The sequence below is a fragment of the Capsicum annuum genome, chromosome 11 (genome assembly GCF_002878395.1).
Source record: "Capsicum annuum cultivar UCD-10X-F1 chromosome 11, UCD10Xv1.1, whole genome shotgun sequence".
Classification (NCBI taxonomy): domain Eukaryota; kingdom Viridiplantae; phylum Streptophyta; class Magnoliopsida; order Solanales; family Solanaceae; genus Capsicum; species Capsicum annuum.
This window is the reverse complement of record NC_061121.1, coordinates 235,524,874-235,539,809: the sequence shown is the minus strand read 5'-3', so window position 1 is coordinate 235,539,809 and position 14,936 is coordinate 235,524,874. Positions and strand designations below refer to the sequence as shown.

At 34.6% G+C, this 14,936-nt stretch overlaps 1 protein-coding gene across 1 annotated transcript in view; it reads left to right on the top strand.

Annotated features, from left to right (window-relative positions):
* Positions 1–14,936, top strand: part of LOC124889013 (pre-mRNA-processing protein 40A-like) — a 65,649-nt gene that overhangs the window by 39,887 nt on the left and 10,826 nt on the right. Inside the window, 2 exon segments of the mRNA XM_047400300.1 lie at positions 7,085–7,193; positions 7,289–7,340. Coding sequence (XP_047256256.1) covers positions 7,085–7,193; positions 7,289–7,340 — 161 coding nt within the window.

Below are 14,936 nucleotides of genomic sequence, written 5' to 3'. Positions count from 1 at the left end.
ATAGGTTACTGGTAGACCTGTAGTAGGAATGCATAGTATGCCTCAGGTACCACCTATTCCCCATGATTTTTAGCGAAATCTTCCGATGTCAAATAACCACATGCCTGGTTCTGGTGGCCCAAATTTACCTCTTTTTTCTTCATATAATGTAAGGCCTTGGGAAGATCTTTTGTGGTTATTGTCAATCAATTTCCGATGTTCCATTCATATATTGATGAAATACATTTTGTTATCGTCTTTAGCAGCACATAAATGCAGATTCTTCTGGCTCCAAGTATCAGACACAGATAAATGATCATAGGTTTCCATCAGCGGTACAACCCTGGATGCGAATAAGTAATCATGATGTGAATTCTGCGACAACTATACAGAAGACTGGAGAATTACCAGCTCCCTTGGTTATTCCGGTGAGAATTCAATGTGTTTTATTGTACCCATTTTGTATAAATATTGTCAACAAGTATTCTTAAGTTAATGGGTTAATGGGTGTGTGTTGATTGAGATAGTCAACATTTGAATTCTATGATAGTTTTTTGTAAGCAAATTAAGATTCCAGTGAACAAAAAAGGTGTAAAACCGCGGTATACAAGAAAAGGAGCTCTGCAAAAATATCATTTTCATTCAGATCCAATTTTTTACCACTTTGTGTTCTCCAGATAGAAAAAAGAGCATTCCAATTTGGGTTTTCAGAGTTCTTGCTTTTGGATTATATTCACATAGGTTTCTCATATGAATAGGGTAATGTCTGCATCACAAACACTTAATGTCTTGTCTATGAACAAGTGGTGGATTTGTTGGCCCCCATCACTGCCAAGAAATCCCTCAAGTATCCACATCTAGTGCTTTGTACATCATTCTGCTTCCATTAGCACTGGAGATAATAGGCCCCTTTGTTTCAGTCCTCTTTGTCAAAGTTATTATATGGGCTGCCGTTCACCGCTACTGATTTCTACCGGACTGTTGATCAGCAGAACTTGATACAACTATACTGATAACTTCATTTTGACCCCATTTCTCTATTATCATACATATTTTACATGTGGCTAAATGCTAGTAGGTATTGCTATTTTCAGCATCTTTTGATGATCAGTAGGCCAATTATGGTTGCTAATTTTGTCATATTTCCTATGGCTTTATTACTCCAACCAATTAATAACATTCTTACAATTCTTGAATTAATTTTTAGATACCTTTATAATAGAAGGACAAGAATCTCTACCTGGGAGAAACCTCGAGAGCTGATGACAGAAATGGAGGTGAGGTCTCGTGTCATCGAGATTTTAATGGGTAGTTTTATCCAGTTTCCTGTGCTTATGAATGGAAAAAGAAGTACACAATTCTTTTTCTATGAAGCTTCGTAGAACCACTTTTTCTTTCCTAAGTATATGTGATTTCTGTTGAAAGTTTGTTTAGCGAGCAGATTTCCTTGATCTTACTATACTATGTAGGCTTCATTTGGGATTTGCATTGACCTTTTATTTCCAATATAGTTCTAAAAGATTTTATATTTAACACTATTTTTCTAAAAAATATGTTTAAGCATACATGGCAGGATTATATTCGGTCTATTTTAAACAATTTTATTTACTTTCTGATTAATGTAATGTTATTGTAACTCTATGGCGATATGGAGAGAGGAAACTTGATATAATATTACGGTTCACACTTCTCATTCTGGTTTATCGAATAATAGTTTGGTTGGTTGCACATTTGCACCCAAGAGTGTGACCTAGTGGTCAATGAAGTAGATTGAGAACCATAAGGTCTCAGGTTTAATTTCCAACAGAGATAAAAACACTAGGTGATTTCTTACCATCTGTCCAAGCCTTGATAGGCAGAGTTACCCAGTATCTGTGCTGGTGGGAGGTAGCAGTACCTGGTGTAACTAGTCAAGGTGCAAGCTGGCCCAAACACGACGGTTATAAAAGAAAGTTTGGCTGGTTGTGTGGGACAAGTATTAAGGGACCAGCTGTAAGGAAGTTTGAACATTTTTATTCTTTTCTTTTTGAGATATTGGTCATTGTTTGTATGTGTTTTGGTTCCTTGAAGTTGATCCATTACTTATGTTAGTTCCATTTGATCCACTAACTATTTGCTATTGATTATTCAGTAAGGCAATCTCCATATTCGAACATGATGAACGTTTTAAAGCTGTTAAGGGAGCTAAAGACCGTCAGGACCTTTTTGAAGATTATGTGGAGGAACTTGATAAAAAGGTGAAGCTCCTTTTGCAAAACTTTCTTGTAAGCTTCTATATGTTAAAAACTAAGTGTGCGGACTGTAGTTTCCTTATGTGGTCTTTGGCTCCTCATAAATTGAGTTAGCCTTTCATTTAAGATAGAAACAAGGTCCAATTTCTTAAACATGGTATTAGAGGTAGATCTATCTTGATGTTAGACTATTAGATGTTAGCCAACCTAGGTTAACTGATGCTACAAATGTCTAGTCTTTGTGTGCGATTAATTTATGAGAATCCCACACTAGTAAGGTGTATGTGCTTTAGTTTTCTTATATGATCTTGGACAATCTTCACCACATGACCTAGTTTTCGAAGTTGAGTTAGGCGCTGGTCCACTTGATTAAAATCTTGTGTTCATTGAATACATTTTTTAACGGCTTCTCAAGGGTACAACATTTAAATTTGTTCACCATTCAATTCCATTTTAAATAGAATTCCATGTTTGTATGTAAATTTTCTTGAAACTTTAAACTATGATATGCTTCTTCATTTCCCGCCTCTGTCGTAAAATAGAAATTTTTTTTCAATACTTTCATACAAGTGTAGTTAAAGTCTCTTTGTAAATATTGTCTTCTTTATAGAGAAATTTTATTTTTTTTACTTTGTACTGAATTTTATTAGGAGCATGCGAAGGCATTGGAGGAGCAGAAGCGCAATAGAGTGGAGTACTTAAAAATTTTAAAATCCTGTGACTTTATTAAGGTATTTGTTCTAGTGGAATTAGCATCAATTCCTAGATTATGTTTTTCTATTTCCAGGAGATAGAACTTCCATAGTTCCATTGTTTCTGACTTCTTTTGTTCAGGCCAGTAGCCAGTGGCGAAAATTTCCTTCATGAGTTCCCTTTTCGTTTTTTTGAATTTTTCATCCAATAATTTCCTTCTTTATTTTGTGCTTGCAGATTAAAGCTTTTGCTGCATATCTAGATGTCTCATCAAATACTTTAGTATCAACAACAAAAGACTTATTTATAGATGTTATGGATGGGCTGGAGAAACAGGTGAAATAGGTTGCTAATACGAGTATTGAATTGTGTCAACTACATTTGTTACACTAACCCATATTTATAGACTTTACACTAAAATCCCTTTTCATTTGCTTTCACTTAATGAAGGTCTGAATTTGAATGGTGAAGATATCAGCCCACTAAGTACTTTTTTTAAAAAAAAGATTCAACCTGTTAATACATCTTAATGAATCGGATGTTAAACAAAGTCTGAAAATCATTTAAATCGTCACTAAAAAGTTCAATTCATTAGGTAAAAAAGTAAGTTAGTTCATTACTATATGGGAATATACTGGGTTTGTTGTTGTTGTTGTTGTTGTTGTGCATTAAAGAATAGAACATACTTGGTAGGATAAAAGCATGAGATTGAGATTTGAGAGTTACCCCTCTGGTTGCTTTTTTTTTTTAAAAAAAAATAACACATATTTTGTTGAGATAAGAACAATGACCAGTTGTTCCTATTAAACATCTATGTTGTTTCTCTTTATGCCAATTAGTTTTCTTTTTTTTTTACTAGATAGTAGGTATTTAGGCAGATAGGAATGGTATTGTCGTAAAATTTTAAGTTAGGGGTTCTATGATTTTAATGTAGTATAGATATAGATGATTCTTTCAATCTAGCCATGCTGTATTAAATGCTACTTCACAGATAATTGTAATTGACTTCTCCTCCGTTGAATGCCTTTAATGGTTATATTACCTTAATTGTTATAGTTTCTCGAGCAGAACAACTCTGAGAAGTGATCATCAAACTTCCATGTTTTCACATAGTTTCTTTGACTTTCGACGACTCCTTTAAAGTATCACACAACCACACCATTGTGTTTCAGCTAAGACTGCATTTGTTTTTATTAATATTCAAACATTTGAATTATTTTGAATGCACATCTGAATGGTTAAGATATTGTCTCTAGATCTGAAAACTAAATGATTAAGTTTGGGTGTTTCTCAATATTTGAATGTGCAAAATTTATTTATTTCTAAATATAATATAATTATATATTAGAAATTTTTTTAATTTAATGCAATTAAATTATTATTTGATTAAAAAAAGAAACATTTATGTTTGTTAGTGATAGTGGAGATGGTTTGTAATGGTGGTGGTGGTTGTAATAAATTAATTGATGTTAGTGATTAGCAATGTTGGTGATGATAGTTGTGATAGTAGAGATAGTTGGCATTATAGTAACTGTCATGATATTGGCGATTGGTAGTGGTGGTGGTGGTGGTTGTGATGTGAAGTTGGTTAATGTTAGTAGTTAAAGATATTGATCGTGGTGATGGAAAACTGTATGCATGATGGTTGACGATGTGTTGGTGGTCATTGGAGACACTATTAGCTATGATGCTAGAATGGTTGTTAGTACAGATACTGTAGCGAGTGTAGCGGATAGTGGTGGTAGAGGTGGTGACGCCGGTGACAGTGGTAGTGATGGTGTCCGAAGAATATGTGGAAGTTGACGATGTGTTAGTGGTTATTAGCGATGTGTGGAAGTTGATGATATGTTGGTGGTTATTAGTGGTAGTGCTAGTTCAGATAGATGAGTTGGTTGGTAGTAGGGATCGACCGGTAGCAGTTGATGGTGGCGGCCTTGGCGGTAGGGGTGTTCATGGGTCGATATGGGTCGTTTATTGGTCAAAACCATAACCAAACCAACTTAATTGGTTTTTAAATTTCTAAAACCAAACCAAACCAATCAAAAAAATAACCATCGGTTTGGTTCTTGTCGGTTTAGTTCGGTTTGATTCGGGTTTTTTGGTTTATAACTTTAGTTAATGATAAGAGTTGAAAATTTTAAAAAACAAATCCAATCTAACATATGAGATGTTAACCGAGTGTTGTATCTCCATCTTGAAACTATGATGTCAACTGAGTGTTATACTTCGGCAAAGCCATGATAACACCATATGAACGCTTTTAAAAAAATATTTAAAAACTATATTTAATAGAATGATATGAGAAACTCCCAAAAGGTGAACACATAAAATTCTTGCTCAACAAGGTTCAAAAGAAAGTTAAAATTAGTGATTGTGTATAGTCTAATGAATTTTAGCTGTAAATTTCAATATATAACAAGATATTATTTTCACAATTAGTATCATTTGTCATTCAAAATATCAAATTCATTTAGAATCTCATAATGTATTGTCAACTAGATGAAGACATATGACTGAATGTGTTACGACTAAAGTTAAATAATGATTAAAATATAAAATGTAACAAATATTTAGATTACATTTATTAAAAAACATATAAATATTTATAATATATATGTATATCGGTTTGGTTTGGTTATTTTGTCGGTATTTTAGAGTAAAACCAAACCAAACCAAATTAGTATCGATTTTTTAAAATTCAAATCCAAACCAAACCTAACCAAATATAGGTTTTTTTAATCGATTTGGTTTGGATCGCGGTTCAGTTTGGTTAAAACCAAACAGTGAACACCCCTAGTTGGCGGTGGATATAATTAGAATAATGAAAGTGGTAGGTGTGGTAGCGGCTGGTAGTGTAGTTGGTAGTGATATTGGTTGTGATGGTGGAAGTGGTTGGTGGTGGTGACACGTAATTGTGGATAGAGTGTTACTTGTATGTTGCTTCAGTATCTTGATTACAAGTCACAAATTAAAGATGCAGTTAGGATGGCCGAGGTAATCACCACTCTTCATTTTAACCTCTGTTGTGCTTCGGTTAGTACCTAATATTTTGGCTGAGCTGTCTTTACTTTTAGATTGGATTGCCCTCAGCCTGGACGCTTGATGATTTTAAGGTTACAATCGCCAAGTATATTAGCTCTCCACCAATGTCAGATACCTACTTAAAGGTCTAATTATGGCTAAGCACTGTATACTGTTTCATATCGACCCATGTTGAATTGAATGTTGTGAAAATTGAAGTACCCAATTCACTAAATGGATTTCTATGTATTTGTCCCTTTTTGTCTTTGGGAAAGGTCCTGCATAAGATGAGTGGATTGAGTGCAAAATAATTAGTAGTGCTTCCATGTTATTTTTCACTGGAAATCGGTCAGTTTGTGATTGCTAAATTGGCAACTCGTAGGTAGTCAACTGTGGTTAGTGGCATTTTCTTTTAGTATCAACCATAACCTATCCCACATTAAATTAGGATCTTCTAGTAATGGAGTTAATAGAAGAGCAGTGTGTCGGTCAGCAAGTAAGCCTGAAACCTTCAAGAATAAAGATGAGGACCATATTGATCAAATATTTGGTGTTAGCTTTTGCTTCCAATTCTTCAGTTTTGGTACCATTTTCCTTAATTTTTATTTCCTGGACGGTGGTGTTTAATATTACACCTACCGCACATATCTTAATTTGCTTAATTCAAAGCAGTTTGCCTTGTAGTTTTCTAGTTTTACGGTTAGTAGAAAAGAGTTTTACTCTATGAAACTGGTAAAACAGCATAACTAGATGATATCAACGATCATTTGCTATTTTTGTAATGAGGATATTCTTCATATATCATTTGGATTTTGGAGGTTATTTATGGTCATGGCGTATAATCTAGGTATGTGGGAAGATAGAATTGCAAGGGGTATCTTGTCGAAGAATTATGCTTAGACGGTTGGGTCTCTTAAGTCTTTTAGTTTACTTTCAATAGCTCAAAACTTTTTTAAAGCATTTTATCAAATATTATAATGTGAGGTGTTACTCCAAAAAATGGTAATAATACTCTTACATTATATCCTCCCTGCCATCCAAACGAAGGAATAAGAGGACATACATGGATTATACTGAATCTTATTCCATACTTCCTTTCTAAACTTTATGTTCTACGCATTTGGGCTTGAGTATTGAATGTGCATATTTTATCTGCATAGTTTGTCTTTGAGGAGTTACTGGAAAGGGCTAGGGAGAAAGAAGAAAAAGAAGCCAAAAAACGTAAATGTCTAGCAGATGAGTTCTATGAAATCCTACATGCATTAAAGGTATAGTAAACAGTTTACAATCTCTCACATTGCAATGGATGGGATCCCATGATATTTCCTTTAAACCATAATCTATTTGTTTGCTGTGGTTGCATAAAATTACTGCATCATCGAAATGGGATGACTGCAAATCCCTCTTCGGAGATAGGCAAGTAGCTTCTTTTGCTTTTATTGATCTAGAATTAGTAACACGATTTCAAGGACCATTGGAGAATGATAATTGATATTATTTTTAAGGACCAACTCCTTCAATATTCTAAACTCAGTAGTTCACATAGTTCTAGAATGTACCTTAGAATAATAGCTGTGTTGAATGATTTGTTGTTTTATATTCCTCAACATTTAGGTAGGCTATTTCTTTATAGTATTAGCTTGAATTACTATTTTGCTAAGTGATTTTTAATGTTGAACTTATCCCTCTAGAAATTGGTTGATGTCAATTATTAGTTGTTCCAACACTAGGCGTTTAATAGCTCTAGCAGTTAGTTTTTAAATTTCTAACATTTGTGATTGTTTTAGTTTTTTTTTATTGTTGGCATTTGTGATTGTTTCACGGTTCTGATGAAGTATGCTGCTAAATCTCTTTGGCTATAAAATGAAATGCTCTGGATTTTTACTTTTTTATTCATAATCTCATGATTCTCATTATGTCGTAACATTGAATGTGAATTTCTTTGCTGTTATTATTTTACAGAATAATGGGTGATGAGGGCTTGTTGCTTGAAATATTTAACAAATTTTTTAATGAACTAAAAGAGAGAGAGCGCAAGCGTCAAGAGGATAAGGTACTTGAATTACTACAAACCTTTATTCTTCTGCTACTTTCGGGTGGGGGTAGTAGATGTGTGGATGTGATTGTGGTTGATGTTGTTTTGCAAAAATTTTGACTTCTTAAGAGTTGCCACTTAATTTTGAAAAGGAATTAAGAAACCTTTAGAAAGTTACTGCAAACGATTCACAATAGAAAAATCATTTTAAGTTAGAGATTCTAGATAAGCGGTTCCTATTAACGTTTTAGGAAGGTATTAGGCACCTAAACTGTCCGCTAACTTGCAGTTATCCGGACTGTTTGAAAATCATCTTATGATTAACTTTGAAAAAGTTTATTTTTTGAAAAGAAAAGCGATTTTAGGAATATTTTGGTGTTTATGCAAAACCAGCGTTTTAGCGACTTGACTAAGGATATTACTAGGTTTGCAAAACACACGAAAAAAAAGTAAGCAAATAGAAAAAAGGGAAAGGGGAGAAGTAGTGATTTAGGCTTTTAAACCCAAACCGTCGACCCTGTCCTAATCTAGTTAGGTTTTTGACCCATATTTCACCTATCTTAATTTTATGTTTTCGAGCCCTTTTCGGCTCGAGTCTCACTCCACCTGTTTCAAATTTACAACTTTGGCTTCAAGACCCAAATGAATAAATAAATAAGTCACTAAATAAACAAAAATATAAATAAGTAACTAAATAAATAAATAATGGAAACAATGGATAAATAAATCAATAAAGAAGAAATAACGAGATTTTCAAGTCCCCTTTCCCGCTTCTAAGATGGAACTTTAACCCATTCTTCTTACGATTCCTCGTATCCATACGCCATGTGATGGATTGTTGGATTTTCTTTTGGGCTTAACTCAAAAGGATAGACCTCATTAGGCCATTTATGAAATGCAAAGAGAGAAGGGGCTCATTTGAACTCCAAGGGGGGTGCATGCAAAGAAAGGAATGAAGAAATTAACATACATCCAAGATTTTAACAATTAATAAGCTATAGCATTCCTGCTTTATTCAAATATACTCATATACAGGTAAAAATGCCACAGGAGCAAAAGTCTATAATATTTGAAGAAAATGCTCATAATCAATTAAAGATATTTCAACTACAGGAGGAAATAAAGCTTTAACAAGAAATTCTTATGGTCTTTAGCGAAATAAAGAAAATAATTTATCACTTTGATGCCATAAAAGGACCCAATTAAGCATGTCACAAAAAAAATTTACAACTCCTGGATCATACTACATAAATGATGGATCACAAGAAACGTTCAAATTCCATAATGCCAAACTTACAAAATTAAAGACTTAATCACTTTAGGCAAGGAATACGATAGCTGAAACATCAAGAAAAGCAAGGATGAAATCTTAATGCCTTCGTTACCACTGGGTTAACAAACAAATGATATTCAAAAACTGCGTTAACCCAATTTTAGGAAATTTAATCATGATACAAGATGCCACAACTTATATGCGAACAAGAAAAGCAAGAAAGGAAAGAAACATTAGCCCGTCAAACTTTAATTTGTTCTCATGAGTCAATTACAACAAATTGAATTAGCCATGAAGAAAACATAATTCAGCCCTATGGTCCACTCTCATATTTTAAAATAAACTTTAGATTCAAATGAGACTATTGTACATCGAGAGTGGCAAGTCGAAAGAAAATAACATTCGAGTTCTTATTTAAAACAATTTCCTACGTTTGAGCGAAAAAGATATGTGAACAGGCTTCCTAATATCTATTCTTTGAATATTTTTTTGAATTTTGAAAATACTTAAAGATTTTATTCTCCTACTCTATGAACTACAAAGCAACATCGAATATGAGACCAGTAAAATAGTTTCTAAAGTTAAAGTATTAAAGCTAACTAGTAACATTCAGACAAAATAAAATAAGAGAGATCAAGAATGAATGACAGCCAATCAAACACGGGCAAGAATGAGTTTTTTAGTAGAACAATATATCAAACACAAAAATCCTATGCCTTCCAGGCCTCTACAGCAGTCATTCCCAGCAAACAGAAGTGGAACCACGAAGAAGAAAATGATAACCACAACAAAATTAAAAAGAAAAGTGTATTTACCTCTTTCGGGGCAGCAAAATGGGATAACGAGCTAACGATAGGACTCCGACCACTGAAAAACTCAAATGTCGGGGAGCTTCGACATTTCAAACGCACCTCCTAAAAATGTATGTTTCTTAGGCGTAAAGAGAATATTTTTCCCTCTGAGAGCGCCCCTTTCGAACCCTTTTTTTTTGTATTTCTGAATTTTTGAAGATATTTGCTAACCCCAAATTTCTAACCCAAAACTTTTGAACCCCCTTTGCCTCTAAAATTTAAAACTCTAAAGAGAAAGAAGAGGAGAACCCATAAAGGAAAGGGGAGTCCAGTGAAAAAAAATTCCAAAATCCCCAAAAAAAATCCCTTTTTCTTGCTCTAAAGAGAGTTACTTATAGAAGGGGATTGAGGGTTCATTTTTGAAATTCAAAAGATCCGTACCCAAATGAACTGTACCTCTATTTTGATTTTCTTGAACAGAATTACAAAAAGTGGCCAATAGAAATTGGTGGAAAGGGAATAATCTTCCCTAGCCAATGAAAATAATCCACCTATGTACGAATTCGTAAACCTCTATCCTAGAATTTTGGGATTTGAACATTGGATGAGACACCTAAGTGTGTTTCTATAAGATTCTCAGCATCTTCTCGTATGGATTCACGTGGAACGCGCGTGATCATAAAGAGGAAAAAGAAAATGGGTTTGATTCGGGTGCTACGTCCTATTTGAAGTCATCCGCACCTATGGTTTTGATTTGAGATTTTCATCCTCTCGGATGCTCTCGACAATGATTCAAGCACAAAGTGTTAGTGCTAAACATAATTCACGAAAGAGGTATACAGTCTTTTACCATATCTCCACGTGAGTTGTGGCCTGAAAAGCGGAGTCATCTCTTCATGTACCTGTTTGGAATGAAATAACTGGCAATACCAAACACAACAACCCTATTGTTTGTTGTATAATTATGACATTTTTCAGTTGAATATGTCTTCAAAGTGGGTGGCCCTTTTGGACACCAGCGATACTTTATGCAGAACGGTTTCTACAACCGTGAAATCTTGTGCTGGTGTGGCAACCCTTTGGGTACCTATATCATTTGTTCCATGTAGAATGATAACCTCTCTGGTTATAGCCGATGATCGATTTATAAATTTCCTTTAAATTATCAATCTTTAGATAATCTTACGCATTATTTGATTTTGGATATGAGGCGACTTACAGATATCCTTTTGATTTCTAGCTTTTAGGTAATCCTGCACATTATCCTACTTTGAATAAGAGATGGCTTACATATATCCCTCCAATCACTAGCTTTTAGGTGTTCCTGCACATCATCCGACCTTGGATACAATATGACTTATAGATAATCCCTCAAATTATTAGTCTTTGGGTAATCCTACACATAATAGATCTTGGATATGACACGGCTTATAGAGAACCCTTGGATGTATCAATTTGATAATCTTAAATATTCTCCAGTAAGGATTTAGTTGTGACTTATGGATAACCTTTGAACTATCGATTTTTGGGCGATCTTGCACACTATCCGGTTAGGATATTGTTGTGGCTTACGGATGACCTACCGGCTATCAACTCATAGGTGATCTTGTACACTATCCTATTTCAAATAATATGACTTATAGATGACCCTCAAATTGTCAATTTCTAGGAAATCTTATATATCATTCATCCTTAGATAGCGACTTAAAGGCGTCCCTTTAAATCATGTGCTCTCGATGCATTTAGATGCTGATTCATAAAAGGATAAGATATCCTCGACGCCAGTATTTATGTCTTGCGTGTCAACAGATATAAAATAATGATGATATCCTCGACACCAGCATTGTGTCTTACATGTCAACATATATATTAAATGCTGATGATATCCTAAATGCTAGCATTGTGTCTTGCGTGTCAACAGATATATTGAATGCTAATGGTATCCTTGAAAATAGCGTTGTGTCTTGTGCATCAACAGATATTGCATGATGATGATATCCTCGACACTAGTGTTGTGTCTTGCGTGTCAACAGATATTGCATGATGATGATATCCTCGACACCAGCATTGTGTCTTGTTTGTCAACAGATATATAAATATGATTATATCCTCTACGCCAGCGTTGTGTCTATCGCGTCAACAAATATTAAATGATGATGATATTCTCGACGCTAGCATTATGTCTTGTGTGTCAATAGATATATTGAATGATGATGATATCCTCGACGCGAGCATTGTATCTAGCGCGTCAATAGATATTGAATGATGATGATATCCTTGACGCCAGCGTTGTGTCTTACGTGTCAACAGATATATTGAATGTTGATGATATCCTCGATGCTATTGTTGTGTCTAGCGCGTCAATAGACACTAAATAATGATGATATCCTCGATGCCAGCATTATGTCTTGCGTGTCAAGGGATATATTGAATGCTGATGATATCCTTGATGCCAGCATTGTGTCTAGCGCGTCAACAGATATTGAATGACGATAATATGTAATGGCCCTTTTGGCAATGACATGCAATGGTTCTTCCGGTAAATTAAAAACAATTTCTCCTGAAATCATTTGTCAGGGTCTTGCTTTCTGTATGTACCTGTACTCAAGGTAGACGATTAGTTGACAAAAAGTCGCTTTTGCTAGCGACTATTTTTTTTAGAAAAATTCTAAATACAATATTTGTAAAGAAGATAAGACACTTTTGTTTGTCCTCCATGATCTCAAGAAATGAGATGGACAATTCGAAAGGTCATCAATAAATGGGTGTTGAGCCGGTTTTTGGGCTACCAAAAGTACCGTTATTAAGCCTTATATGCTCTGTCATGGCTCCTGACTTGCTTGGGGATTTTTTGAAAGAAACGCTCATTTTGTGTATAGATCCCTGCATCTGCAAAAAATGATTACACATCTTACTCTGTATAAATTAAAATCTGAGTAAAATACTTCCCCCATGGACTACCATACCATCCACACGTGCTACTAACAACCACATTAGTTTATCACTATAAAGGGGTAAATCATCCTCGAATATCGGTTATTCAACTGAAATATTCCTTTACACCAAAAATCACCCTCAGTCTGACTTCTAACTTTGTGACTTCACATCACTAACTTCTTGGTCTAATTTCATTACCGATAGGTCATGACAACAACACTTTAACTTATGCTACTATTCGGGTGGAATACAGTTCTAACATTCTGCTATACACCGTCCACATCTGTATCAAGATTTTTTGAGAGGGACTAGATGCACTTAATACCATAAGTTGGAAAGCATGATTCCATCAGGATCAATGTTTACATCAGTATCAACACATATTGAAGAATAAACAGACTTCTCTCAAGTCTTTGCACAATTTTTTTCTTATATGACACAATCGGAAAAGACTATATCATGTAGATTCTAAACTTTTTGCACTTGAATCACCCCAATAATGGGACATGTCTAAGAACATCAGAGTAAGGAAAGAATTTGGGATGACTTTACCTTCATATGGGCGACACCATAGCACGAATGACAGTATGAAAGAGAAATATTTTGACTCTATTGCATGAACTGGAACATGAAGAAAGAGAGACATTCCTAAACGCCTAGTAGCCTCCTGCTTATAGTGTAGCATGCTACACACCCATAAACAAGACTTTACTCAACGTGATTTTATAGACACCCTGGGATCATAAACTGTGCTCTGATACCAAGTTTGTTATGACCCAAATCGGGGCCCTGGCCGTGACGAGCATTTCGTACTATGAAGGTTCGAAACACCCTTATTTGTCTGATTATCATGCATATAACTCATATGATAAAAGAAATGAAAAATATAAATAATATTATGGAAACATGGTCAAGAATCTTATGAAATCAATAATGGGGAATAATGCCCCACAATCTCAACACAACATCTCTATAACGTCTGCGAAATCTCTACTATATGACTGAAATAAATATCTATCTGAAAACTAGGACAAGGCCCCAAGTAGATCCAAAACTAATAAATGATAAATGAAACTGGCGGATATCAGGCCTTTCAAAATATAGAAGGGTCACCAAGTGACTCTGCAAATCTATCTGAGGAATCTACTAATTTTCTGGACCCCTAGATTGTGCCTCCGAAACTTGGAGGGAAGGGGGTCAATAAAAAAGTACTGGTACACAGAGATATAAAAACAAAATATAATATTTTTGCAAAATATAGTTGAGAGCCATTATAAAGAAATTTCATATCAAATCATTTGAAACACACATGAGAGCAATGTAATTGTTTTCAACAACAATGTAATGCAGCTGAGCTTGGTGGAATACCCTACATATCACATTTACACCAACTTTCAAACCTCAGTTGCCTCCGAGATTAGAGTATAAGTGAGGGGAAGACACACAAGATCACACAATAGGGTGTCTCGACCCAATGGTAGTGCACAAGATCACAAAGCAGGGCTCCTAACCATAGTCCCAAGTTGGGAATGACATAAAGTCAGGTACGCAAGATCACAAAGAAGGGTACCAAATTCCCATGTCGGCAAACATAGTTTCCAGCGATGAGCCCTTATACTCAAATGCCTTCTTCGGGCATCCACCTATCTCATGTAAAATCAATGCATTCAAATTTCATCTGATTCAATCACATATCATATTCTGTAGGATATCGCTATAACTGACTTCTAAGCCATCAATATCACATCATTCTTCTCATTCAACCATTGTATTCAACATGTTTCAACACAAATAGCCCTTTAGTTTTCAAGTCAAAATTATATCAATTCTCAAAAAATTTCATGTCATGCTTTTCAAGATGTTTTCAAACAATTTACATCATATGAACATTTAAAACAAATTCACATCAAGAGAGGGATTCCATATAAGTCATGCTCTCAAATTAACACCTTTTTGAAACACATGCATATACATAT